Here is a 25,261-nt window from a genome sequence, read left to right as displayed (position 1 = left end):
CAAATACTTCTTACAGGAGCACTTGTGCAATTTTATTCCCTCTGTAAAGTTGTGTTTATGTGCTGCAGCTGAATTTTAACTACAACCACAGTATGGCAAGTTGGCAACCTCTATCCCTCCTGAGACAGACGAGAAAAATAGTGAGGGGATGAGCTTCTATTTTGCAGTTCTTTTCACAGGACCATCTATCGAGTATTCAGAGCATCCCTGCTGGGTGGGACAATGCCCTCCCTGTTGTGTTCTAGGACTGGGTGACAGTCACCCAAGGGAGGAAGATGGCAGAGAACTTGGTAGCAAAAATTTGAGAGAGACTGAAAACCTGCAGCAAACACTTGGGAGTCCTAATAAGTTTGTTTTACGAGCAGCCAAGTCTGGGGAAGAGAGACCTGAGCTAAGCTTTGCTACCTTTGCACTGGTTTCTTTAGAGTAAAGCCAAACCCCAGGAATGAGCCTAGTTTGGACCCTGCTGTATATACTGTCTGTACTGGGAGGAAACACACTGGGAGGCTGGCTATTCACATACTACTTTCACTATTAGGCTTTGGTAGATCTATTAATGTTTTGTGTATATTTTGTTCCAAATTCCCTACCGCAGATGTTTTCACATGATTTCCAAAGACTGAGCCATCTGTCTGGTTTTATTTAGAGAGGACAAGCAAAACTGGTAGACCATGGAAGCTGATTTCTTTGTTTTGGCTATTTCTAGGTGGAATCAGCATTGTGGGGTTTGGGATGGGTGTCTGCAATGACACTAAATACCAGGTGAAATTAGCTTATTATGGAAGTCCTTGTTTCACACATAATTTATTTTTTTTTTAATCCCCCAGCAAGGATTAAAATTGCACAACATCAGTATATATCAGAATAGCTGATATATACTGAAGTAAAATTTCTTACCTATTTGCTTTCAGATTATATTCTATAACTTTTTTTATTTTAAACTAATAGGATTTTACTATGTATTAAAAAACCCACGAAAATATGAAACATAAAAAATACATGCATTTCTGGCATCCTGTCGCTGCACACCATGCATGTCATGGCTTAGAAAAAAAAATGGATTTGTACATCACTGAAGGTATACTGTGACCATCAGTGGCCAGTTTCACTAGGTGTTAACAGTTTTACATGCTAAAAAAATTTACAAACAGAAGGTAACTGAACAATGTGTTGGTAAATCAAAACTTAAATGCATAACTAAATTCTATGAGAACTGGAAAGGGAGTTTCTAATTTAAGGATGCAAAAACAATACTGAAAACATTGATTCTTTCTGTTTTCTGCAAATCATTAATTTGTTAGCTTTGACAATATATTGAGTACAGGAACTGTAGATGAAGGTGACTGCACAGGTTGGATTTTGGTTTGGTTTTTTCTGCATTCAGTATTTCTGAAATGCTGGCTTTGTCTTATAGTGATGATGAGAGTGTTGCATGTCACCATTGAAAATGAAGTAATTAGAGGGGTCTGGCCCCAAGCACCCAGTTTACTGAGGAACCCACTTGTCTTCAACCTTTCTATGTGAAATTCAATACATTGTTTTAATTACCTTCACCTTCTTTTGGCAGCTGATTTTCATAATCACAATACTACTACAATGTTTCTTTAACTCAGCTTCAATAGTGGTGCATGTCTAATTATTCCTCTAGTAGGTTACTTCCAAAGCACCAATATCCAACTTGTGGCAACTTACTTGGCTTTTAGTTGTATGTAAGTTCTGTGATATCCTGACAAGAGCTGTGGCATGCAGCCAGGGAAGAAAATGGTAATTTATAAAATCGATGGATAATACCTGTATTTTCACTAGCAGACAGTTACAGTGAGTGAGAATGCCATGTGGAAACAGAGCACAAATGTCACTAGATGACAGCTGCGATGATATGAGCAGACTTTTTAAAATTGGGAGTAGAACCTGAATGTCAGCTATTTAACGGAGTGCCAGCTAATACTGCTCATACTGGAACATATATTAAGCTGTTTGATTAATATATTAGCTCTCACTATAACAAGGCTGGCCCGGGCTCTTGCACATTCTGAATATTTAAATCATTTAACTTTATGATGACATGACAGGGGCCATTAAAACTTGAACACGTACCCTCTGGCAGACAAAAATGCAGCTCTTTACATTGCTGGGAATAATTCACTGAGAAAGGTGTCAGAATTAGACGTGTTTAAGCTCAAGTTAAAATGATGGTTAAAAAATTTCTCATTGCCAACATTATAACCATGCTACATTTCTGAAAGCAAACTTACTGAAGACTCAGTAACAATGCAGGACTGTCTAGAACAAGATTAACTCTATCCACATCTGTGACAGAAGGGTTTGCTGCAAAGACCTTTTCAGTAAGACTTATAAACATGTCTTCCTCATCTGGTTGCATTTTACTAGTTCTTGGATTCAGCAGGAAAAACTTTTTCCCTCTTCCTTTCCACTCACTAAAATGAAGCACAGTGCAACTTCCCCATCCTTTTCTCTCTCAGCATTTGGGTACACAATAGTATTTTAGGAACGTTCTCCCTTCACAGAAGGTCCTACCTTATTTTGGGCATAGGACAAAAACCAGTTCAGCTTGAAAATGTTCAAATGCCAAGAAGAAAAAAAAAAGCCAAATCCTAATCTTGCACATTCACAGCAAATTCTGTTCCATAGGTCATTGAAAAACTGAATTTACTTAAAAAACCCTGAAATCCTGAGTAGTATCCAGCTAATAAGAACAGTGCAGATCCTTGTCCTCAATTTCAAGCAGCTACTATGGTTGGCAAGTCATTTGTGTATCCAGTTTAAATTGGGAGTAAATCCATCTAAGTCAGTGGGTTTCATCAACTCATCTTAAAAGACAAAGGTCCTGGCACAGGTTTTTGCTTCCACTGACATCACAAGTAAATATCCCAAAGGCCTGACAACAAAAATATTTTTGCTTAAATTACCACATTGTCCTCAGATGCTACTGCTGTTTTCACTTATCAAGAAAGCTGAAAGAGGGTTGTTAAAAACAAACATAACAGTACAAAGTTTGAAATAAGATTGTTGGACTATTATAATAATAGTTTACAATTCCAAGTACACGTATCACTAAATGCACTTCTTCTAACCATTTCCCAGAGGATTTTTGAGTCACGTACTACTTACCTATACAAGACTTATAAAACCTGCCTTTCCTAAAGCAATGGTTCTTTCCCTCTGACTTGCTGAGTATTTCCACTGAGCATCAAGAGTTAATCAACTGTGCAAATTAACTCAAACATATGACTAAAATTTAGATATAATCTCTGCTATTGGGTATATAAGAGTATGGGGGAAGGTGTTTAAAGCAGGACATGGAAAACACTTCAATTGCAATTTAAATAAATAAAGATAATACACAAAGCCACATAAGCTGCCCAGATAGCAATCTCGACATTATGCTTTCGAACTTCTGCTGTTCAGAGGCGAGTTAAACATCTCACATTCCAACTGCCTCAGAAAGGCTGAATAAAATTTTACTCATGCACTAAAAGATTGGACTGTCACAAAGTGATGGATGGCTTTTCTATGCTCTCTGTAGGGCATTTCAATACCATAGACTCCAAGTGCTCTTGATTAAAAGGCGACATTCTCATTTAGGGTCCTGTCAGTGCCTGAGCATAAAACCATTATCATTCACCTGCACTGGTGGTTCCAGTGACAAAATACTTACCAAAATGTATAAAATACTAATTACTTTAGTCACTTTGATAGAGGTATAAAACACCCTAATGCAAAGCTCTATTATGATGTGTGAGGGTTAGAATTCAAAATTAAAAATGCAACCAAAGGGAGAATAAGATTTTAATTACATTGCCCACCTCTCAAGCATTTCTTAAAAACCTGGGGGAAAAAGACAGAGCAATTTCATGACAGAAGATCTCCTTTTATAATGGTACTGCCCACTTAAAAAAAAAAAACAAACAACAAACAAACCTAGAAAAACTCAAGTTCAATTTCTTCTCTTCAAAATTATTAAGCAGTCAAACACAGAATAAGATGACAAGCCTCAGTAAAAAGCTTGGATTTATTCTCAAGAGATTTCAAATGTCAAATATGTTTTCCCATTTAAAGACATTTAAGTACTGTGATAGGCAAATTTTTATAACTTACAGATATTTAAAGGAAAAAAATTACTATTTCCTGTGGGGAAAAGTCTCAAATAAAATGTAATTGGGACACAACTGTGAATAGCTTCACGCTATCCCAGAAAAACTTGGTTTAATTTGCATTTGCCACAAAGCTCCCTTTGGCTTAAATAATAGCAAGGGATCTCTCACTTTTAGATTTCATTTGGTGGATTGGGACTGCTCCTTGTTTATAAAGTTTGACAGTTTTCTTTATTAAGAAAATTGTAACTTGGACAAATTCATAAGCATAAGCTGAATGGCACTGCCAAAGTGGCCCTAGAGCTAAAACTTTCAGTATATGTAGAATCCAAAAGCACGTGTTGGGTCATACTTGTATCAAGGATAAAAGTGAGCTCAGCTAACAGAATATTTTGATCCCTCTAAATAAAAAAGTCTCCTAAATTGATGGGCTTTAAGACTGAAAATGGATGGAAGCATACTAGCAAAAAAGACTACAGTAAATCACAATTGAATTTTTATAAAAAAACTGCCAGTATGTTCCTTTCTCTATCAGAAAAAAATCAGTCAAGGACTTTGGCTAAACTGCATCTTAAAGTTTAAAATACATCATTTGATACAGAACAGCTAAGGTCAAAGTACTTCTGGAGAAAAGAGTGGAGGATTACAATATTCCAATATGCTCATGTGCCATTAACATTGTAATGCTGCTCAGGGAGCATACCAGAGTCCCTGTGCTGAGTAACAGCCTTCAGCCAAGGCACGAGAAGGATCCAAGTCCATTCATCTACACGTGACCGAATCAAGGACAAGGAAAGCAAAAAGTTATCAGCTCCTATGATTGATGGGAGACTAATTTCATTCTGAAAAAAATAAACAAAAAAAACCCCCTTCAGTTTCCACATTGTAGTTTATTCTGTAGAACATCATCCATTCTGATGGGAAATAACACTTGAGTAAGAAAGAAAAAAACAAAACAACATTTCTTCAAGGAAAGGCAATTGAATAGTTTCAACTGAAAACAGGGGGTATCTTTCAGAGCTCCTATTCTATCTATTTTGCTAAGGAAAAAACACACTTGGATAAGAAGAGTTAAATTTTACCTTTAAAATGTTTTGGACTATTGGGTAAATCAGTACAGAAAACAAATATTCACTTTTGCATTTTCCCTATTTTTTGCACATTTTAGCACTTGATTCTGTTTTTCTTGTCACTTTAGGGATATTAAAATTGTAGTTTTATTTCATTTCTGCTAACCACACTACTTCTGCCATGGTGCATTGCAGTCTAGAGTTACTTAGAAGAAGGTTTTTCCATTTGTGCACAGGTATTTAAGATTGCCATACTGAAACACCATGTCAGAAACACAAAGCTTAGGTACACTGATCTATGAAACATTGCAGTGCTACAGGAACAGAGAATAAAAACATTCTTTCTACAGACATCCAAAACGTTATCAAAGGTATAATGTATCAAAGAGCAGTAATTTTATCAGATGCTCCAAAGGTCTTTTAAAGACAAGAAAATAAACTATACCTTAGACTTTAAACTTCTTCAAGCTAAATCTATCATCTTTATTGTTTGTCTCATATTATTGGACAAAAAAAAAAAATCTGGTTGCACATGCCCTGAATACTGCATTCACTTTCCTTTCTCTAGTAAACTCACTACCCACCATTCCAACTTTGACTAGTGCACCAGTTTCCTGTACTCAGCAGAACTGCATTATCCAATGGATACCTACATTTAACTGGATAATGAAAAAAAAACAACCTGACAACTAAACCAAAATAAACATATGGCAAATTCTAATTTAGATGAAAATAAGGTAATATAAGTATCTCTTGTAGACTATTTTGAGGCTGCTCAGGAGAAAAAGGGAAGACAGAGTTGTATGGTAGAGCTAATTTGAAGGCAAATTTCTGACATATTTCTGCAGAAACATTTGTACAAGTAGGTGGTTGTTTACTCAGCTATGCAAGTTCTGTGGCACTTCACCCTGATACCATATATTGAAGTTGAGGAACTGCAGCAAATCTGAAAAGTGCCAGACAGTTCATGTTTTCAAATAAACTTCTATCCCAACTGCCTTTTTTGCTTGAAATAAAACAGAACTATTAAAAGACTTGACTTGCCACTACATTAGAATCAGTGAAGTTTTGGTATCACATCCACAATTGTAGGTGAGGGGGGAAACACAGTATTTAACATTTTGTGGTGCGTTTAACAGCATCCTGTTTTAAGACATTTCCCACAATGAATTATTCAGCAAATAAAAAAATACCTTTTGGACAGATAAAAAAAACCGACAAGCATAAAAAGGGCAAGTCTGTGTCTGTAAAAAAAGGCAATTCTGGCTGCAACAAGTAGGTTTAACAAAAAGTCAGATGAAAATGGAATTTCTGACTGGAGGAAATTCAAGGTCATTAATGTGAGACTTAAACTAGCACTTCTAGTTCTAGACTGTGTAAATAAAGATAATCAATTAAAGAATAAGACCTTTCCAGATTACTACTTTGGTTTGAGGAGCCTGAGTACACTGTGCATACATCAAGTAAAAATGGCCTTCTTCTATTCCAGTTTGCTGACTTTACCAGCTAATTTTGTTGTCAGGACATTGTCCTGTCCTTTCAAGGGAAGAGCAGTTCTACTAAAACATAAAACATAACCATTGTTACAGTATAGGGAGACTTAATACTATCTAAATGGAGTTGTTGATTTTTGTGGTAGTTTTCACGTTTGAATCTGCCTATGACAGAGGTGTAGGACTGTTTGTTCAGGGAGAGGACACACCCATCTTAGTCACACAACCCGACTAAGGTTGTCTGGAAGGTGACACAGTAACACTGAATCACCGAGGCTGGAAGGGGTCTCAGGAGGTCACCAGCTCACCTCCTGCTCAAAGCAGGGTCAAAACTGACCTTGGACTAGATTCATGGGGCTTTGCCCCAGCCGGCCCCAAACACTTCCAAGAGCAGAGATTGCACAACTCTCCGTGCAGCTCTCCGTCTCCTTGGCTAGAAATCAATATCTTATAAAATAGAAAACACTGGTTTTAGCAACAAAAAGCTCTTTTGGTCTTAAGCAGTCATATAATTCACATTAATTACTGCCCTAATTTCTGCATGTTCCAATTCAGCAGTATTTTGCTGTAGTCCTGATGGTTTCAGGGCATAAATGTAACAAAGTTTTTAAGTAGAGGAGTCATCTTTTATTAAAGGTACCAGTTTATCTGGAAAATTAGGACAAGTTTTTTGGATGCACTGCATACCAATACACCACAGATTCAACAGAAAGACTTTTTATGGCACATAACTTTCACACAGTTTCCTAGAGGGTTTTAACTCCCTCCACCTTTATCCTAAATGATGAGTGTTCTCACAATACTTTCTCCCTTGCCTGATGAACATTGCCTATATTCCTGAGATGCCAATAAACTTTGCTTCAAATATGGTCTCCTTGATTCATATCTAACCAAACTCCAAAAAGTAGTTCTACATTTGGCTTGGGAAGTTGCTGTTTCACTTTCAAATATGAGAAACACTTAAACGCCTGAAATTTGATTTGAGCTTTCCAGCTGTACTGCTTAAGTGACACTAGCCACACCTGTAAATCTTGTCTAATTTATGCAGAAACTATCATAGGTGTCTCAGCCTTTCCTGCCTTTCTTCTTGTTCTTTCATTAACTCAGAAAAGTAAAAATTTGAGGAAGCAATATATAAGGCTGTCATGATAAGCACACTGCATCCTTATGATCATTAGGGTAAGTAAAGCTACAAGCATGTCAACACTCCAAGGGCAAGAACTCAAAAACCTAAGTTGCTTAAAATTGTGTAGAAGGTTTTATCTCTAGGCCTGTGTATGTTTGCAAAATGAGCTATGTTTTTGAATTACATCAGGTTTTATGTAGTACACATATTAGGTAGGTTGTACACAGAAGCATGGAATTTTGTGTGTTTATTGAAAATAAATTAGTTACACAACAAATCATACTTCTCTGTTTAATAAATGATAAAGAGGCAAATATGACACTGAGTCTCTTTTCATGGGGTAAATCTGAGCAATGGCCTACAATGCTTTATAAAAGGAATTTTATCTTTTAATTTTCAAAAACACCCCCTATCCACAGTAGGGTCTTTTAATCAGCAAGGACAGGTTTTCTTCCTGAGTAAGCCAGTACTTACATCCTGGAGCAGGACAATTACAAGACATGTAGCCACAGATATTCACCCCTTCCAAAATTATGGCTCTGCCACAGTGTAAGTATGTATTATTCACAAAAGAGTTTCCTTCTATCCATTTCAAATTTGTCTCTTGAATTAACAGTATTGCATTTTTACTACAACATAAACACATCTTATTAGATGGCGTTAGATGAAATTAGATTTCACTTTTTGTTTGGAGTTTAGAAAGGAAGTTCTGATCCCTGTTTGCAGAACTGTGTTTTTTGTATTAAAATTATCATAAGACCAAACATGTAACAGAAATAAAGACCTAAAATACATAAGCAGACCATTCTGATAACCATGTTTATTACCAAACTATAGATTTGTTCTCTTTGGAACAGAGAGCAAACCTCCATCCTTGGCTGTAGAGGAGAACACCTTTCCACACTCCCACACCAGATCTGCTTTTAGCCCAGTGGTTAGGGTGTGCTTGGGAAAAAAGGGTTTGAATCCCTTCAGGCAGTGGCAGGAACAGGTAACATCAAGTGGAGGACAGATTAGGGAGTTTAAGGACAGATGATATCAAAAGCGAGTATCAGTGCATAAGTGTGCTTCTGCTTTTGAAAGAAAGGATATAATACCTGCTTTGAAAAAGGCAGATGTTTGTGGTTCTGAATCCCAAGTAGAATGAGTTTCCTAAATCTTCAGGGAGAAGTATAATTAGGACCAGTACATATTTCTTGATAACTTATTTTGGTGGGATCTCACAGTTAGCAGAATCAGCTGAGGCACTTAGAGGCTGACAGACAAGCAATATGACAGCTGAAGCTGTCACTTCCCAGGCCTTCCTGCAGGCAGGGACACGGAACCAAGCATTTTATTTAGTCTGTTGCAGTCAACTAATGAAACCTGAAATTAAGAGTATGCAAGCTCATGAAGTAGGTCGCTTGTAGTGGACAAGTGTTTTCCTTGCCACTTGGTCGTGCCTCTTCCTTGTGCTACACCCCACGGCTGTTAGAGCTCCCTGGGAATCAGTCCAGTTCACCAGGGCAGCAGCAGCAATGCAGCTTCCAGGGGAGGGGGAATGTTTGCAAATCCTGACAGCAGACCTCTATCACTGGGAACAGGTCTGGGGAGAGCCAAAGCTGGCATGATGCACACAGCTGGAGCATGCAGCTGAGACTTGTGGAGGTGGATAAGAGGGAAGAAGATAGGAGGAGACTGGGACTCCAGTAATGAGAAACTGATCCATTTGCCTAATTGAGCCTCTTAAAGTTGCAGGTGTGCTTTGCAGTGAGGCAACACACACTGTTTATGGATATGAATTCTTGTGTCAGGGCCAGGAATACTTCCCAACACAGTGTGTCACAGCTTTTATGGCTTTCTGCAGGTTTAAATAAACAGCCAATCTCTCCATTCTGTTTTCTTGGAATGCTTGAAAAATGTGTTCACAATCCTCCTGGCTAATAAATTAATATTAGCCTTTCTAATCCAAAATGAACACATTAAATAAACAGATATAATATATAATTGATATAACTTACAAATGCTTCGCTACAGCAAGAATTGAAGTTACTACCAAACACAATTATTGCACTTTAGAAAAATGTGAAAAACAGTCTAACACCACTTCAAATCTACAATATCTAGACAGTTAAGTTACTGCAAATTTTCTTTTGTTAATCTGAATATTTTACAGCACTAACTGGATTCTGAGATCACTATTTAGGGGTACTATCTCTCCAGAGAAAATTTCATGCTAAAGTACATGTATGAGGTGTTTTAGATTGCTCTTTCTCCTTCAAAAAAATAACCTACCCTATTTTCTCTTCTTGTGATAGAAGTGGAGAACCATCTTTATTAAGTCTCCTAAATTTCCTACATGTTTATTATGAATCCTGAAACTAGGTGTGATCATAGTAAGACTCCATTTTATGTTACCTAAAGGAGAGATTAAAATTGTCTGCTAGGACAAGTGAAGAAGAGTAAAAAACCCATGACACCAGCATACTGATGCTCATAGTAAAAGACAACACACATATGCTTTTGCCTTTCTACAACATAACACATCTGTGTTTACTGTAAAACTAAAATCTATTCACATTTGGTTGGGTGAGGTAGGTAATTCTTTGAGATTGGCATTGTCTGGTTTAGAAATTCACATACTTTTATCATCTGAAGCCCTCAAAATGTGATAAATGTCAAGCAAAGTTAATTCTTAGCTCTGTTTTGACAGTTTCCATTTTAACCTAGATTGCTCTAGAAAAGCAATTCCCTTTTTAAAATACAGCTAAGCTTAAAACACACATAAATTTTGCCAGATTTCTGTAGAAAATCTGCTTTTTGTCTTTTAATTACCATTTTTCCTCATCAGGGACTGGAGGGATTCTCATTCTTTAACAGATTTAACTTCAAATGTGCAAGTGACAAAAAATGGTGCTTCGGGATAATCCCATTTCTCCTTAGTGGAGTGCCTGAAAATAAGATGTATTTTGGGAAGAGTATTGCAGCTATTCACTATCAGCTTTGTTGCAGAAAGTATCTTTGTGGTGCAGACTCTGAAAGGATTAGATATAAGCAGTGACCCTCTGAGAGCTTCCATCTGAGAGCTGCAAGTCTGGGGGATTTTCTCTGTGGTCTGGTGACATGTACTGTGAGGCCAGAGCACGTTAGTATGTGTGGGATAGCTCTGCCAATTGAAATGCTACCTGCTAAATCTCTTGTTCAGACACGGCAATTTGTTTTGAACCGCCTGCCAGTTTTGTAAGAGCCAAAACTCTTGGGTAGGGTTTGGTACAATTGTGCAAGTGGCTGAACTTGAAGAGCTCACCTTAGTGTTTTTATCAGTAACTAGCAATCACCTGCAATCTATCATGGTATCTGTATTTTATCCAATGGAAGTGTCATTTAAATCAATTTAATTAGGTTTGAATTAACATCCCGTGGGAACACACTGTATCTTTTAAAGATACTATTCCAGGCAAGCAGTAGCCTCAGACTGGAACTGCTTCACTGGTTAAATTAATGCATTTTTGTTACAATCTTACAGGATGAGAGAGGTTTTAAAACAAAAAGTGTAGTCTAGAGCATAATGACATTATAGCTTTTTAATAAACTGTCAAATAGATATGCACTTCTATCTCCTTACTAGTATACTGCGTCAGATTCTTCTGTCTTTCAGGGCAAGTGGATTGGTGAGAAATACAACTTATTTATTAAATTCCCAACTACAAAGCAGAATCATGCTTTTCTGTAGCAGAAAGTCTAATATGGTCTAGCAGAAAGTCTGTAAGTCTAATAAGCCTAATACTAAAATAATTAGAATAAGTTTGGTATCATACTGGTTGCAGTAAACAAGGTCTGAAGTGGTAAGTAGGTAATTTTTAATTTTCACTCAGAAAGTTGTCATACTGTGCACACTGAAGGAGGTCCTCTATGAGGTTGTCCCAGAACATGGTGACAGCAGCAGCTCAGCTCAGTAGCTCTAGTGGTACTTGCCAATTCTGTAGTTAAACTCATTCACCCTAGTCTTGATTTTCAGGAACTAACAGCCAGATCAAATGGGCTCTTTAAAAAAAAAAAGATATTTTAAAATTGATTTGATGGTTTCCTACTAAGAGTGCTAGGCTTGGTGAAACAGCATAACAGGAGAATTGATTAAATTTACTGAAACTTAGGGTCAAATTCTGTGCTGTTTATGTACTAGGATAAGCTCCCTGCCTTTAGTGGGCAGCTTTTGAGTACATAACAGTAATCATGTTAATATGTATATATTGAAGTCAAGTTATTGAACTTACAGCTGTCTATCAGAACTGTGAAATCTGATGATCTTTAGTTTATGAGATAAAAACATCATAATACAGATACATCTAAAATAAAAATGGAGTTCTAACTGTATCAAAGTCACTCAGTTTATTTTTGTCTGGTGCATTAGACGAGCTTATTTAACAGGATAGTAACAAAACCATTTTGATTTTATTTTATAAGATTGTTGTATAGCTTTTGCTGGTAAGCATAGAATGAGAAATACAGAAAGCATTAAGCAGACATATCAGTAGTACTGCTGCAATAATAATAATTATAGATAAAATCAATATAAATACCTCACCAGTTTAAGTCTGAAGTTATTTCACAAATAATGTAAGCAAATTTAATTTACCACATTATTTAGCATAATTTCTCTCTTTAATTTTTTCCTATGATAAAATCAGAAACGTTTTTCCAAATCATTCTCCTATCTTACTGCAAATTCTATTTTTAAAGATTGTTAGGTGTCATAAAAAAGCATTTTACTTTATTACTTACATCTTGATCTAGAATATACTCTTTTAAAAGCTTCCTGTTGCAGTATAATTTATAAAAATAATGGTGTGAACACTAAAGGAGAGCAACTGGTGGCATTTTAAGATCAGTATCAGAGATTCTATCCCAGGTTAAGTGAAAGTAATTAATGAGACAGGAGACCTGGAAACAAGTCTGAACAACAGCCAGGGATGGAGCTGAATCAGCAGCTACTGGGAACCACTGGGCAGGGATATCTAAGGGAATGGTGCTGTATAAATCACTACACAGCACTGGTTTTGACACATTAATGTTGCCATTTAATATACATAATAATCCTCAATAGGGCTGAAGCAAAGTCTGAGGTATTTTGCAGTGGCACAACAACATGGGAGGAATAATTGTGTAATGCTGATGAAAGTGAAGTAATCAATTTGCAATCATGCTTTCCTGTAAACTCACTTTTAATATTACATTTGGTAAATACAGGCATTATGTCCAAAAAGCATGTGTCTCCTTCTGCAGACATGACTGACAAGCCCTATGAGCAATGTGCTTCCAAAACAAACATGACTCAATACCTTTGGGTCGGTAACTCACACAAATCACACAGAATGTTCTGAGTTGGAAGGGACCAACAAAGATCATCAATTCCAGCTCTCAAGTGAATGGCCCATATGGGAATTGAACCCAGAACCTTGGTGTTACTAGCACAACACTCTAAAGAAAAGATGAAGAATGTTTTTTGGTAATGTTCCTAAGGTGTATCTTAGAGAAAGTAGCAATTCACATGTTGGAGAAACAAAATCAAAATATGGTTTACGAAAATCTGTATGCTGTGTGATAATTGTGCCTTCTTGTAGGATATACACAGTCACTCAAACTAGTTGATTACACTGCTATTCTTAAGTAAATTTTTTATATAAAAAATGAACACATTCTTGAAATTTGCAGTTTTACCAGACCAGCGTGTCTTTCAGGGTGAGCATTGTGACAGCTGCTTGTGACATAGAGCACATGAGGGAAAATCTAAATATACAATTTGCAGAACTAACAAAAATCCCTTTTTGTTTAATTTCAGAAAGATGGAATCAGACACATGGGGATGTTCACAGTTGGCACAATGTGAAGTGTATTGTCACATAGGCTAGGTTCTCAGCAGAAGTTACTACTTAATACAACAAGGGGTCCCCAGATCTAAGTTGACCCCTGCAGGTAGTTTTAAACCTTCCAGGAGGGATTATCTTACCTGCAGTCTGCTAGCTGACCAAGGAAATAATGTCAGTTTACTTAAAACACAAACCACTTAATGCTGAGCTATGGTATGACATGTTTTGGTGTGCTATGGCATAATCAACATTTTTAACTCAAAACATGCAGAGCCCCCATTTAATTTCTGTTTGAACTGGCTTACTCCAGAACTAGCCAGCAACATTGAATGAGATTGCTAGAATGAGCTGTTTCTTGTCCCATTCCTGAGGTTACACATTTTCCGAGGCATTTTTTTATTTTCCTTGTGGGATTGATCTGCACTGCTGAAGTCAATGAATGCGTACGATGACTTGGATGTTGTGTTGAGAAATTACTTCTTTCTCCACTGAAATGACTTGTGAGAAGAATTACAAAAACTGTTTGTCACACAGTATTGAAACCCAGCTTGAGTAAGAAATCATGGATTGTCTCATAACACTGGAAACTGTCCACAAGATTAAGTTTGGTGTGAACTTTGGAAAACAGTTTTAGAGGCTGAAGGGTGAGGGGAAGTCTTAAGCACAAATTCCTTTATACACAGTTAAGTTAGATATCAATATATAATGCTTTATATCTGCATACACACACACACATATGCACAAAACAGACTGCTCCACACTGGAAAATTCAGATCATCATCTCTATCACATCTTGAAAAAGTTGTCAAACATGATCATGTCAGGCAGTAATTTTTCACAGTTGTGGTGCAGTTTGTTAGTGGCATTAAGCACTGTGGTGTGTACTCCCTGTCCTAGGATCAGCCCACCAGAAAAGAAACCATGTAACTACCACGGGGTGAAAACAAGAGCATCATTCAAAGGAGGAAGAGTTTGTGTCTGTGCTCTCGTGCGTGCAAAATGGCTTCTATTTGCCTGGAGAGAAGATTGCTGAAAAATGCATGAGTATTTTTCCTGATGTGAAAACAAGCAACCTAACTGGCAGTAGGACAGACTTTGTAGCTATGCTACTGTTATAGCTCATGAAATATTACTGACAAGAATCATTTCTAGGGGGAAGGAATGAGTCTGCCATTTTTTCCAACCCTCTTTTGACCACTGTAGCTACCAAAATCTTTCTGGAAGTAATCCAAGACATAACAGCATCTCAAGTCTATACAGATGTCATGTACACACTGACTCTGAACATCTTCTAGGACTTCATTTTGGAGCATGAGATGCCACCTCATCATCAAGAGGCAGATGAAGAACAGAATTTTCTGAGTAATTGCTTATTTCTATAATGGTGTGATTTACACCTCATCATCAAGAGGCAGACGACATCAACTTGGGGATGGGTGCTGGCATGACACAACGCAGAAAATGAGGCTGCACCACCCACTGGGATTGAGATTTGGAGTTTAGGACAAACTGACATTAATATCCCTTCTCCCTCCCTGATTGACCCTGTTCCCCAAAACTCAGGCTCTGAGGTTACATCTTCATTTCACATGTAAATCTTCTATCCATCCACTCAGTCCAACTGAGGGAAGGCCACGTGCGCTGCACACAGCAGCTGCTGGAATGTGCTCTGTCCAGCACTAGTCCCTCCTCCGCCACAGCTCGGCTGCCTCACACTGAAATCAGCATCTCGCAGGGTCGGAGATTTGTGAATGTGGGGGCACGCAGGGAGCTCGGGCACGGCACAATCCCGCGTACAGAGCTGGCACAACCCCGCGTACAGAGCTGCTGCTGCTGCTGGAGGCGAATGCAGGAAGGGAACAGAGAGCTGCGGGGCGCCTTGCTCAGGACGTGTCGCCCACCACACGTGTGTGTCACCACACTCGGTATCTCGGTGCTCACACACGCAGCCTCCTTCCACGGCATCCCGCTTAAGCACACCGGCCCGGGGAAGGGGGGGAACGCCGCCACCGGCCCAGCTGCGCCCATGGCGGGGAGGGGACACAACCTCCACGCTGCAGCGGCACGAAGGGAGGCCCCACAATCGGCGTCCCGACCTCTGAAGGGCCCCGCCGGCCCGAGGGACACCGCAGCGGGCTCGGCAGCTCCCAGCGCGGCCACGGGCGGGACGGGACGGAAGAAGAGGAGGCAGGGGTGCCGGGGAAGGCGGGCGTGTCCCGCGATACCCGCGGCACCGGGAGCGGGGACAGCCCCGGCGGGAAGGGGCTGCGGGACACACTCCCAGCACGGCGGAAAAGGGCGGGCAAAGGCAGGCCGCTACCGCGCATGCGCGCCGGCCGCCCCCCTCTCACCATTACCTGTGAGCCGCCAGGCGCCGTCGCCTTCTTTTTCTTGGCGGGGCCGCCGCCGGTGCCCGGGCTCGCCGGGCGCTTCTTGCTGCGCGACGCAGCCCCGGCGGGAGACGAGGCGGCGGCGGGGACCAGGCTCGCCATGCCGCCCCGCTCCGCGCCCGGGCCGGGACCGCTCCCGTCCCCCGGCGGCTGTGGCGGTGCTGCTGCCGCGCATGCGCGGTGATGGCCCGGGCCGGGCCTGGTTGGGGAGGCCGATGGCGAGCGGGGCTTGGCCGGCGCTTGTGAGGCGTAGAGCTCGGAAGGAAGCAGCTCTACCGCCTTCTCGTTGCCCTGCAGTGTCATGGGCCCCTACTGAGAGACCTGGCTGCGGTGGCAGCCTCGGCCCGGGGTAGCCCGTGAGCGTGGGAGGTAGCAAAGTGTGCCGAGGTGAGGGGTTTCTCCCCGGAGAGGGTGAGCGGGACTGCAAAAGGCGCTGGGTCTGAGTCATTTATAGCACAGAGGCCTTTGCAGTTGGACTTAATGATATTAAAGATCTCTTCCGACCTTGACAATTCTATGGTTCTAACTGTGTAACCTTTGAAAAGGCAAATTTAAAAATTAAAAATTTCTACAGCTGGCTGATATTGTGATTGCCTGTCTGGGTAACTCGTATTGCTTAAGATTTGGTTGCTTCTACAATGTTTTGGCTTGGTTAGTGGCCTGGTCTAGTGATTTTTCCTCTTGGAATGTGGAATAGTTTTGCACTGGAGAAGCATAGCAGAATAGATTTGAAGGGACTTGGACTGTGCTCTAAAGAGTTTTCATGGTCCTCTTACTGTGTGTGCTGTTTTACACCATGCCCCAGAGAACTGGTTGGTGGCGAGGTGATGTTGCACAGTTCTTAAACTGCTTAGTGACTGAGAAAACTTCTGAGTTTTGTGCTCGCATGCACCTGCATTCAACATTGTGGTCAACTTATTGCCATGTTTTTTTGAGCTGCTTGTACGCAGTGCCAGTTTGCCAGGTTTCCAGCTGCATGCAATCCTGTCCCAGCACATGCCTTGCGGAGAGGCAGAGGTCCAAGAAGTTGATATTCGGGCATAAAAATTAGGTCACGTTTATAGACAGTGCTGTAATGAGGACTGGGCTTGGGCACAGTAGGGGTGCCAGGCAGTGCTGTGTAAAACAAAAACTTTGAAGGAGGCCTGAAAGAGAGTTGAAGACGAAAGCTTGGACTTCCAGGCTGTGTTCCAGGCACCTGTGTATGTAGCAGAAAAGCAGGACAAGATTTGCTTTCCAGGGGCATAAGCAGGGCCTTGTACAAACATCCAAGTCCCATATTCTCCTTTCTAACTGTAGTTGCTGTCTTTCTGTCTGAGCACACAGGCTGCCAGCAGCACCACAAAGCCAACTGGTAAACTGGATTGCATTTGCCCTTAGTGAGTGTTTCAGGCTTGTGTGTACTCTGCAGTTCATCTTTCTTCTCGCTTCAGTGAACAGCATGCTCAAAAGGGTAACCTGAGTGTGGAATTAGCAGGGGCACTGGGAATCACAGGGGAGTTGTGTCCCTTGGTAAAGCCAGATCTGCTTTGCTGTGCGCTCAAAATGTTGATCTTGTCTCAGCCTTTTCTTGTTCCCAGGGCTGGGTCCCATCCCTTTCCCACGCACATGCTGTGTGCTCAGCTCCCAGGCATGCCCAATTAAATAGGAAGCATACCTTATCACAGGGATGTTTTTACTGAGGGGAGCATCTTTAATGCAAGTGAATCATGCAGAGACTTAACGTGCTGCATCAGTGAAAGTTTTTAAATAGTGCTTAGCCAGGCATTTTCTTACCTGTACCCATTTTTATCAATTGGTTTAGTAAAAAAATCACAAAACCCATGTGTATTGCAGCACTGCTAAGTACAACAGAATTTTGCACAGTACCAAATGCTTTGCAGAATCACAGAGTGGGTCATGCTGAAGGGACCACGGTGGTTCATCTGGTCCAACCTCCCTGCTCAAGCAGGGTCATGGCAGAAACATGACACAGGATTGTGTCCCAACACTTCTTGAGTATCTCTGGTGAGGGAGACCCCACACCCTCTTGGGGCACCCTGTTCCAGTGCTTGGTCACCTGCACAGTAAAGAAGTTCTTCCTCATAGTCAAGTGGAATTTCCTTCGCATCAATTTCTCGCTGTTACCTCTTGTCCAATTGCTCAGCACCACTGAGCAGAGCCTGGATCCATCTTCTTGGTATCCTCCCTTCAGATACTGACAGACATTCATGAGGTCTCCTCTCAGTTGTCTCTTCTCAAGGCTGGACATGCCAAATTCCCTCAGCCTTTCCTCATAAGAGAGATGTTGACCTGCTCCAGGAGCTCCTGTTTCTCTTGTGCTGAGGAGCCAAGAACTGGACACAGCACTCCAGAGGCAGCCTCAGTAGATCTGAGTACACGGGCAGGATCACCTCCCTCCACCTGCTGGCAATGCCCTTCCTAATGTGCACCTCAGGATCTAACTGGCCTTCTTGGCCATGACTCATGGAGAGCTCACTCATGGACAGCTTGTTGTCTGTCAGGACCTCCAGATCCTTCTCCACAGAGCTGCCTTCCAGCAGCTCAGCCCCCAGCCTGTCCTGGTACAGGGGGTTATTCCTGCCCAGGTGCAGGACCCTGCACTTGCCTCTGTTGAATTTCAGACAGTTCCCCTCTGCCCATCTCCACCCTGTTGAGGTCTCTCTGAAGGGCTGCACAGCCCTCTGGGGTATCACCCTCTCCTCCCAGCTCTGTGTCATCAGGGAACTTGCTGAGCAGGCTTCTGCCCCTTCATCTGAGTCATTGATGAACAACTTAAACAACACTGGGTCCAGTATTGAACCCTGGGGGACACCACAAGTGACAGGCCTTCAACAGGACCCTGTGCCACTGATTATGACCCTCTGGGATCTGTTGTTCAGCCAGTTCTCAATCCACATCACAATCTTGGAACACCCATGGCTCATTGAGAAACAGGAACAATGACAATGTAAACAGTGACCGTGTCTGTGGGGGATGAGTAATGGAGTCAGGGATGAGAGAAGGGCTGTGCAGTTACATGGTGCATTCTCCCCACTCCTTTGAGTGGCTGTCTATAACCAGCTCTGCTGAAAATGGAGAGGTGTTTTTCTGCTGAATAAGTGTCATATGTACCTTGCTGGGTTACTGTTACACACATAAATGAGCAGTTGCTTTGTGATACAGACAAGGCTCATTTGAACAAGTGCAAATTCCTAACCTGGCTTGGTGCAACAAGGCTCTTCCTGCTGTTAATCTTGAACCTGGCTTGAGTTTAGTACCTTTCCCTTACTGGTGTTGCAAGGTGTGTTTTTGTATGCTACGTTGCTGATATGAAAATTAAATACAGCTCAGCAACAACTCTAAATGCTTTCTGATCTGAATAGTCTTAGGGAACTGGAAAAGCCCCTGGTACTTTTTTAGTAATATTTGGGGCAAAATGCAGGAATTTCCTGAATTAGGGAAGAAGATCTTAGGCTCTTATCTGAGATTTGTGATATGGGGTTCAGGTTTTTTTGTTTGGTTTCGGTTTTTGGCTTTTTTACCCTTTGGCTGGATGAAAATTTGCCATGATAATTTTCTCATCATGCACAGGGGATTAGTACAGTGTGAAGCTTTTGGAGGCATGTGAAGGGTGGTGGGTGCTTCACAATTTAAGATTCAATTTTTTTTTATGGAGGAAGGTGCTGGGAGAAAAAAAAAAAGTTTGGAAAGCCAGCAGAAATATCTCTAGTGTGAGTTAGGATAAGCAGAGTGGAGAGAGCAAGGTCCCCAGGAGCCATGTGAGTCAGAGCTGCTCCCTGCCCCAGCCCCAAGCGCAGCTTCCCAGCCAGTGGAGAGCTGTGCCAGCTCTCTTCCTGCCGGTGAGCTGGCCCAGTGGAGTGGCTGCCTGTGGTGGGAGGCCCTCTGACTGACACATTCAGGCTGCCTGGGAGGAAATGTGCTGGATGCTTTCAGTTCAAGTGCATGGCAATTCTTCTGCTCCATCAAAAGGAAAAGGCTAGTATGTGTAACTGTGTATTTATTTTATTTCAAGCTTTGAACTTATATCTCTCTCAGTTCCCAGCTTCCATCCTTTCTGGCTGTTTAATTATCAAAATTCCTATTATTCTTACTTCTGTACTACAGAAAAATGTGTGGATTAAAAATGAAATAGTGTCTTTACTCCTTGGCTATATTGCAGGTTGTAAGTTTATCAGGTACCTAAAATGAAGCAAGAGAATATGTATAACCTCTCTGTATATCACTGAATTAGAATGAAGAGTTTAGACTTCTTAAATAACCTCTTCCTGGTTTTTTGGGTGGTGTTTTTTGTGCCTACAAAGTGGGGTAACCTTTTATTGGATGGTAGGTTGAAATGAAGATAGGAAGCTGTGGTAGTTAAGAAATAGCTCCTAGTGATGGTTACATAGTGATTTGTACTATTACAATTTCCTGGCAACAGTATCCAACACGTTCAGACAAGTTTTTTGTTAATTTAGCCATTTTTAGCAGCGTTGCACAGGTGCAATTTGTGCTCTAATTTGTAAGGTTTTAACTCTTCAAAAAGTCTCAAGTTGTATTAAAACCAAAAACAACTGTTTTTTCCCATTTTGGTTCTGTATGTGTCTACTGAGTATCATGTGAATTTTCATAGAGGCTCTGGAAAAAGGAAGGATTGAAGTTCTTATGTTCACTGCTCTGTCAGGTACAAAGGAATGGATTCCTGCAGGGTAGCTTGTGGAGTTTTGGTGGTGTTTTGTACCTTATTCTTTAAAAGTACTTGGAGGCTTTGATGACTTTTCAGAGCCTGCAGTGTGAACTCTTGTGATTTGCATTTGTTCCCTGCAATTTGCAGCTGCAGGCACTGCACTAGCTTTGTTTAAATATAATGCCAAATGCCTTTAAAATAGGTATTTGAACTGTGGATTAAGAAGACTACTTTGGTATTATTAAAGGCCTTTTTACTGCACACATCAAATATCTAACATGCAATGCAATCTTCCTGAAGCCGTTTCTGTATTCTTAGTAACACAAAAAGAGAAGCAGGGTCTTTAGAAATGCCTTTTGTCATTTTCCTAGTAGTCTCTCCTTCTCCAAGTTTATTTGAAAATGTGACAAATTTGACACATCAGAAATGAGCAATAAGAGTCAAAGTGCTGTTCTGTTTGCAGTTTAGTTGTACTTTACTTGAATTTTTGGTACTAACTTTAGTAAAGTTATGTTGATACTTATCAGTGTTGTTACTTGAAGACTACTGACCAAAAATTATATTCATGCTATGCCTGGCAGGTTTTACCAAAATACTGTGAAGCAAGGAAATCCAACCCAAAAGGTTTTGTTAAATACAGATTTCACTATGGTAAAATAGAGTTTTATGCTGGGGAAAAAAAAAATTACACGTAGTATTTGACTTTGATTTTAAACATGATTCTGTTTGCATACAGTATAAAAGGAAGAAACTGGCCATTGTGCAAGTTAATGGAATCCTGTATTCTGTATATCCCAAATAATTAATTATTAAGCAATATTGTGTATATTTAGGTCCTGTCTCAAAAGATTTATGAAATTAGTTTATCATATTAAATTTAATCTTTTCTTTTTGGAAGTGAAAATGGGTTAAGAATTTCCCTATTTAGTTTGCATTCAGAGTCTGATGAATGTTTTCTGCAGTTATTCATGTGAACAAGTTCTTGATTTCCAAAAGGCTCAGCTGAGAAAGATAAAAATGTCATGATACTAATTTGCATAATCTTTAATGTAGTAACCACCTTGAAAATGCTGAGGGTTTGTAGACTGAAAAATATGTGGATTAGCTGAATAAGTAATCTGATATATGAACATAAAATCTTGGTAGGATGGCTATTAGTTTGCAAGCAATCTGGAGACTGAGCATGGTTATATAATTAATTTATTAATAATTCTAAGGAATAAATTCACAGAAATAAAACTGTCCCATTGAATTCGTTACCAGAACAGGGGTTGAAGTCACTGAATAAATTGCTCAGAGGGATTAGCTCATGCATCTCTGCTTGTTGCAGCAAGTCTTATGGTGCTATAGCACTCTTAATTCTATAGTAACTTTGCATTTGCCTGTACATTAAGCCTGTGGTATTTTTATTGCAATTGGGATACAAATTTGAGTAAGTCTGTAATGCCAGCAGTGTCTCTAACTGTTAGTGGGCAATCTGTGGGTGCTATTTGATTTTCTCATTATTAATTCTCAACACAAGAAAAAAACTCAAAGGGTGAAGGTGCAGAATTCAGCCAAGGTCTGACATCTGCTTGACGACATCTTGGCTTTGGTGGTTGTTTGTCAGTCTCACTTGTTTTTTTCCCTAAATGCTAGCTAGGACTTCAAGTGCTAGATTATCTACTCTGGTGTGTTCAGAACTAGTCAGACTGCACCCAGTGTCTGCTCTGAGTTGCTACTGTGCAAACCAGATGATTGGATGGACAAAAAGCCCTAATTAAATGTGCAGATACTCAAGAAGAGCCCAGTTGGAGCATAAGATTAGAACTTAGAGAAAATGTTTCTGAGCTTGTCTTTTTTTGGTCTTAAAAAAAAAAAAATGTAAATGGATCAGCACAGACAAGCACAGATTTGCACTTAAATTTCTACATCCAGTAATTTTAAAAGTTTCACCTGTTGATCCTGGGAAGTCCTTGCAGTTCATGTGTAGTGACCAGAAGAAGTAAATTGATAGTGCTTAGCATCAGCGCAAAGCTAAAATTCCTAAAAAGGTTGTCTCTTCTTTAGTAGAAACTGTTCTGTGTGAAAGAAAAAAAATGAAAATGATTGGAACTCCATAAATCATGGGCTGGGGTAAAAAGGAGTGGATAACAATTGCAGTAGAAGGCATTGCAGAGCCTGGCTGATTTATGAGCTGGCTATGAATCAGCGGGATTGCAGAGCCCTGAAACGCACACGTCACACGAGCAGGAAGCCTGCAAGGCACATAGAGTATTCCCTTCTCTTGTCAAAGCTTTGCTTAGGCTCAATTTGAATGCTGTGTCTGGCTTTGGGCATTACACCTCTGGGCTCTCTCCAAATCTCTCCTGTCTTGAAGAGAAGAAGAGGATGTTCTGAGGTCTAGGGATTGTAGTCTGTGAAAAGTGGTTGAGAATTTGGGTTGTCTATGTAACATAAGGATAAGGAGGAGAAGGGGACTGGAGGAGGTTCCAGCAGGAAAGGAAGAGCTGTTCTCTGTTCCTGTTGTAGATGAACTCAATTTATTATGTGCTATAGGCCATTCTTTATATACTAAACAGACTTCACACATTTTTGGGTTTGTGTTTGTGGGTTTTATTTGTGTTTGTGTGGATTTTGGTTTTGTTTGGTTTTTATTTTTGTTTTGTTTGTTTGTTTTAATAATAATGTCCCTACTAGAAGAATCTGGTTTTTTACTTCCTATGATGCACTCAAGTGGGAATATGTAGAGGAATTTTAATATTTGCTAAGAACAATGCTTGGATTTTTCTTTCAATGATAAGGTGACAACAATTTGAGAGGGCTTGGGTTTTCTTTCTAGGTTTTGGTAGAGAAGTCCAAAGGTATGAAAGGCCACTGCAAAAGGGGAGGGACCATCTCTCTCTGTGTCTGTAACAATGAAGAAATAAAGGGATTAACTTTGCAGCAAGGAAGATTCAGGTTGTATTACAAAGAGCTTTTTTTCAGAGAAGGCCTGCTTCACACTAGAATAGCTTGCTTTTGAAGGTTTTGAAAAACAGGTTAGACATCTGCCACAAAAGATCATGCACATCTGATTCTACCCAGAGACAGGAGAGTAGATTAGATGACCTCTCAAGAATTTTTGCAGTTCTGTTTTCTGTGATTCTGTCAGTTCCATGGTTATTTGTTAAAGGCATGTGCTTTCACAGGGAGCAGTGAGAATGTGAGCCTGGCTGGACGAGGTCAGAGTGTTTAACCCAGTGCACCATCCCAGTGGGAGCTGAAAGCAGATGTGCAGGGAATACTGTACAAACAGGGCCACTATACAAAGTGATACTTTTACTGTAGATGGTTCCTGTGTATTTAGTAGCTTTTGTTAGATTCCAGTTCCTTGAATTTATCTGGTGCCCCTTGAACAAGTCTGAGCTTTTGGTGTTCACAGTATTCCACAACCAGGGGCTCTTGCAGCTCCATCACCTATGTTGAAACCTTTCTCTTGGTTTTGAACTTGACCCTCTTTTAGCTTCATTTGATGCTTCTTGGCTCTCATTCTTTTAGACAGACATTATAGACCCATCCTCTTTGTTGCAGCTGAAGACTTTATTAACCTCTACCTTATTCATTTTTAAACATTTTTTGTGTCTCGATTCAAAAGTTCTAGCTTACATAGCTATTTATTATATGGCAGATGATGCTTGGATTTTCCTTGTTGCCATCTTTGGAACATGTTGAGCTCTACATCCTTTCAGATGGAGGGCACAAAAGTCATATAGAAGTTAAGATGCAGTCACTGTGTAGGTAATAAAAAGATGTTCTTTGTTTTATTCTCAATTCCTTTTCAAGTGATTTCTTTCTTTTTGTGATATTGTTGAGCATTAAGTTAATGTTTCCATAATCTGCTGTCCTAACCTCAAGGTCCCTTTTCCTGAGTAATACTGGTCAGCTCATTGTTTGTTTGAAATTTGAAAAGCTTTCTTCTCCTGCTCCTTTTCTGGCTTTCTTATAAATACAACAAGCAGCATGAGTCCCAGGGTAGATTTCTGTGAGGACTGTTGACTTCCCTAACTCTTGTAGGTGATTTTATTCTATTTTTGAAAAATTCTTCATCTGTGCAAGAGCCTTCATTATTTTTTGGTAGGTCCTTAGCTTCCTTAAGCCTTCTGGAAATCCTGATAGATTGTATCATCTGGATTTCCACTGCCTGTGTGCCTTTGGGAATAAAATTAAGACAGTAGTAGCAAACAATGTGATTATCTTGGACATGAGAAGCTATTCTACTCACCAAATGCAAATTTGTTAGTTTAGTCACACTGTCATGTTCCAAGTTGTGACACATGGCCTTTCTGTGCTTTTTAATGCTCAGAATACAATGATTTAATCATGATTTTTTTAATACTGGCATTATAAATGGATGCATTTTACTGCTTGCAGAAAGATTTTGATGAAGATCATTGTTAACTGAGTACTGTTGAATATGTCATGTTGTACAATAAAAAATTTGCAAAACAATTTAAACCTTTTCAGTACTAATCATGCCTATTGAAACAAACTACATTTTTTTTCTCCATACTGTTTGGTGTTGTGTAATTGC

The 25,261-nt window shown here is 40.0% G+C and overlaps 1 protein-coding gene across 2 annotated transcripts in view; it reads right to left on the bottom strand.

The window, feature by feature from the left end:
- The window catches only part of INO80C (INO80 complex subunit C), a 30,424-nt gene extending 14,029 nt beyond the window's left edge, over positions 1 to 16,395 (bottom strand). Inside the window, exon 1 of one of the 2 annotated variants that reach the window (XM_077182798.1) lies at positions 16,008 to 16,395. In XM_077182798.1, the coding sequence (XP_077038913.1) occupies positions 16,008 to 16,343 (336 nt within the window). In that variant the 5' untranslated portion in view covers positions 16,344 to 16,395. The remainder of the gene's footprint in view (positions 1 to 16,007) is intronic. The other variant, XM_054637427.2, reaches the window with a different exon arrangement.
- Positions 16,396 to 25,261: the final 8,866 nt, after the last annotated feature.

This window comes from Agelaius phoeniceus, chromosome 1 (genome assembly GCF_051311805.1).
Source record: "Agelaius phoeniceus isolate bAgePho1 chromosome 1, bAgePho1.hap1, whole genome shotgun sequence".
NCBI lineage: Eukaryota > Metazoa > Chordata > Aves > Passeriformes > Icteridae > Agelaius > Agelaius phoeniceus.
Note: the sequence above shows the minus strand (reverse complement) of the source record. Positions and strands in the feature narration are given on the sequence as shown.